The sequence below is a fragment of the Vicia villosa genome, linkage group LG3, assembly GCF_029867415.1.
Source record: "Vicia villosa cultivar HV-30 ecotype Madison, WI linkage group LG3, Vvil1.0, whole genome shotgun sequence".
Taxonomy (NCBI): Eukaryota; Viridiplantae; Streptophyta; class Magnoliopsida; order Fabales; family Fabaceae; genus Vicia; species Vicia villosa.
The window spans coordinates 59373243-59375769 of NC_081182.1; the positions used below are offsets into that span (position 1 = coordinate 59373243).

Here is a 2527-nt window from a genome sequence, read left to right on the forward strand (position 1 = left end):
TAAATTATCAATTAAAACCGTTAGATTAAAATAAAATAGGATACTAAGATTTAGAGCAAATATTAAAACCTACTCTTAAAGACAATATAATATATCTCATATATAATCGAGTTGACTCATGAACCTAACGAGTCGGACTATGTATAGTTCAACTTCAACTCATTTAGTTAGCAAACTTAGTTTTTAGCTCATACTCAGCTCATTTAATTCATTAACCTAGTTCAACGATTTAATTTTCGAATCGAATTTCAAACTATTTTCGAGTTAGTTTGATTCATTGCCAACCCTATATATAATTCAACTTTAATAAAAAATAGATTGTGTGAATTTGAGTTTATTGCCTTTCGTGAACCATAATTCGCAAGATTAAGCATTATCCTTTTACTTAGAGAACGCCAACATAGCAATATAAAACCCCTTGAAAAAATTTAATCAGGTCCTATATTTTTTATTTTCCTCCTAAATGTGGTCTATTTGCCCTGATTAATTTTGTTTTCCCTTCGTTTACTTCCGTTTGCTTATATATGATAATTCAACGTATAGTTTGAACCCCCAACTTAATAATGATTTCTCTACCAGACGATATAACATTATTTTTTCAACGGTTCAATATCTTACAAAATCAAGTACTATTTTACTAGGGTTATTTTTATCACTCATCCTTCAATTTCTCATACTTCTCCCTAAACTAAAAAAACAAGCATTCATCATTTTATTTAGAGTTAATATTAAAAGTATTTGTTTGATTCAGATTCCAAGAATTCGACTTGTCTTACAAAGCATCAAACAAATACCATGGAGTTTACATTTTAATTCAGATTCCAAGAATTCGACTTGTCTTACAAAGAAGAGATACACCAAACTTAACAACAAATTCTAAACTCGAGATACACCAAACTTAACAACAAATTCTAAACTCTCTCGCCTCTAATCCTACTAACAACAAATTCTAAGCTCTCTCGCCTCTAATCCTACGAGCAAGTTGAATATCCTTGGGCATAATGGTAACTCTCTTGGCGTGAATCGCACAAAGGTTAGTATCTTCAAACAAACCAACAAGATAAGCTTCAGCGGCTTCTTGAAGTGCCGAAACAGCACTGCTTTGGAATCGTAGATCTGTTTTGAAATCTTGAGCGATTTCTCTAACCAATCTTTGGAACGGAAGCTTCCTTATCAGAAGCTCTGTGCTCTTCTGATACTTACGGATCTCACGTAGAGCGACTGTTCCTGGACGGAATCTGTGAGGCTTCTTCACTCCTCCAGTCGCCGGAGCGGATTTGCGAGCGGCTTTGGTTGCGAGTTGTTTCCTTGGGGCTTTGCCGCCGGTGGATTTGCGAGCGGTTTGTTTGGTACGTGCCATTGAGATTGAAGAAGGAGAGAAAGAAGTGCTTCTGATTTTAAGTCGAAAGCGGGAAGAGATAATTGAAATGCGATGGTAGGGAGGGAAGAGTTTGGGTAATATATAGCGACGGAAAAGAGGGGATTGGGAAGATTTTGAGAAATTTTGGAAAGTGAGATGGAAAAAGAGTGACCGTTGATTAGAATGGTTATCTACGGTCCTGCATGTCTGAGAGATGGGTAGTGGGATCGCTATCCGTGGCATATGAAATTAACCAATAGAATTACTTAGTCAACATTTTGTTATTGAGAATGGTTTATATATTCAGAGCTGTAATAGGATTATTCTCTTTCGGTCAACTAACAACAAACAGCTTTGGGTAATGGGGGGTGTGATGAATCATATAAAATAAATTATTCTAGTTAATTTTATTTTCTTTTGTATAGATAAATGGTTCAATTCAAGTTAATTTTATCTTTTCATTTTAATTACCTTTTGTCTCTAAGACAACTCACTACAAATCTTGATCACAAATTTGATCTTATTACACAAACTTTAAACTTTTAAAACTTTTCAATTTTCACATTTATAGCAATTTCTACAAAATTCTTATTGAAAGACTTGAACTTCTTGAATAGATTGATAGAACTAAGAAACTCCATTTCCTATGGAGAAGATTAATCTTTGTCTTCAATGGAATTTCATGTCGCGAATTCTAGATCAAATCCAAAAGCTAGAAACAATTCACTGAACGCACATAAATAAATTAGTAATTGATTTCCTCACAAAACCATCTCACATTCACAAAGTGGTTTATTTTCCTACGCAAGATGAACATTTTTGTTTAAGAGAGATGAATAATTTTTTTAGTCATCACTCAACTAATTTTGATCAAAACAACGAAACCAATGATAATAAAGGGTCAGTTTGTTTCAGCTTTAAAAAAATTGGTTTTTTTTTTATATTTTTGAAAATAGATTTTCTAAAATCGTTTTTCAAAATATTACAAGTTTTTTTATATTAGTTTTTTCTAAAATGAAACACTTAATTTGACATCCTATAACATAAACGTACATAATTGAAGACCAAAACTTAGTCAAAATCATAACTTTTTCAAAAAGTTGTATTTCAAAAATGATTTTTATGAAAATCTATTTGAAACAGCTTCAAAATTAAGTGATTTTTTAA

General features: G+C 32.1%; 1 protein-coding gene across 1 annotated transcript; it reads right to left on the bottom strand.

The window, feature by feature from the left end:
• Window positions 1-767: 767 nt before the first annotated feature.
• LOC131661597 (histone H3.2) lies at window positions 768-1447 on the bottom strand. The gene has a single exon (XM_058931191.1). The coding sequence runs from the start codon at window positions 1358-1360 to the stop codon at window positions 950-952; it is 411 nt and encodes a 136-aa protein (XP_058787174.1). The 5' UTR covers window positions 1361-1447; the 3' UTR covers window positions 768-949.
• Window positions 1448-2527: the final 1080 nt, after the last annotated feature.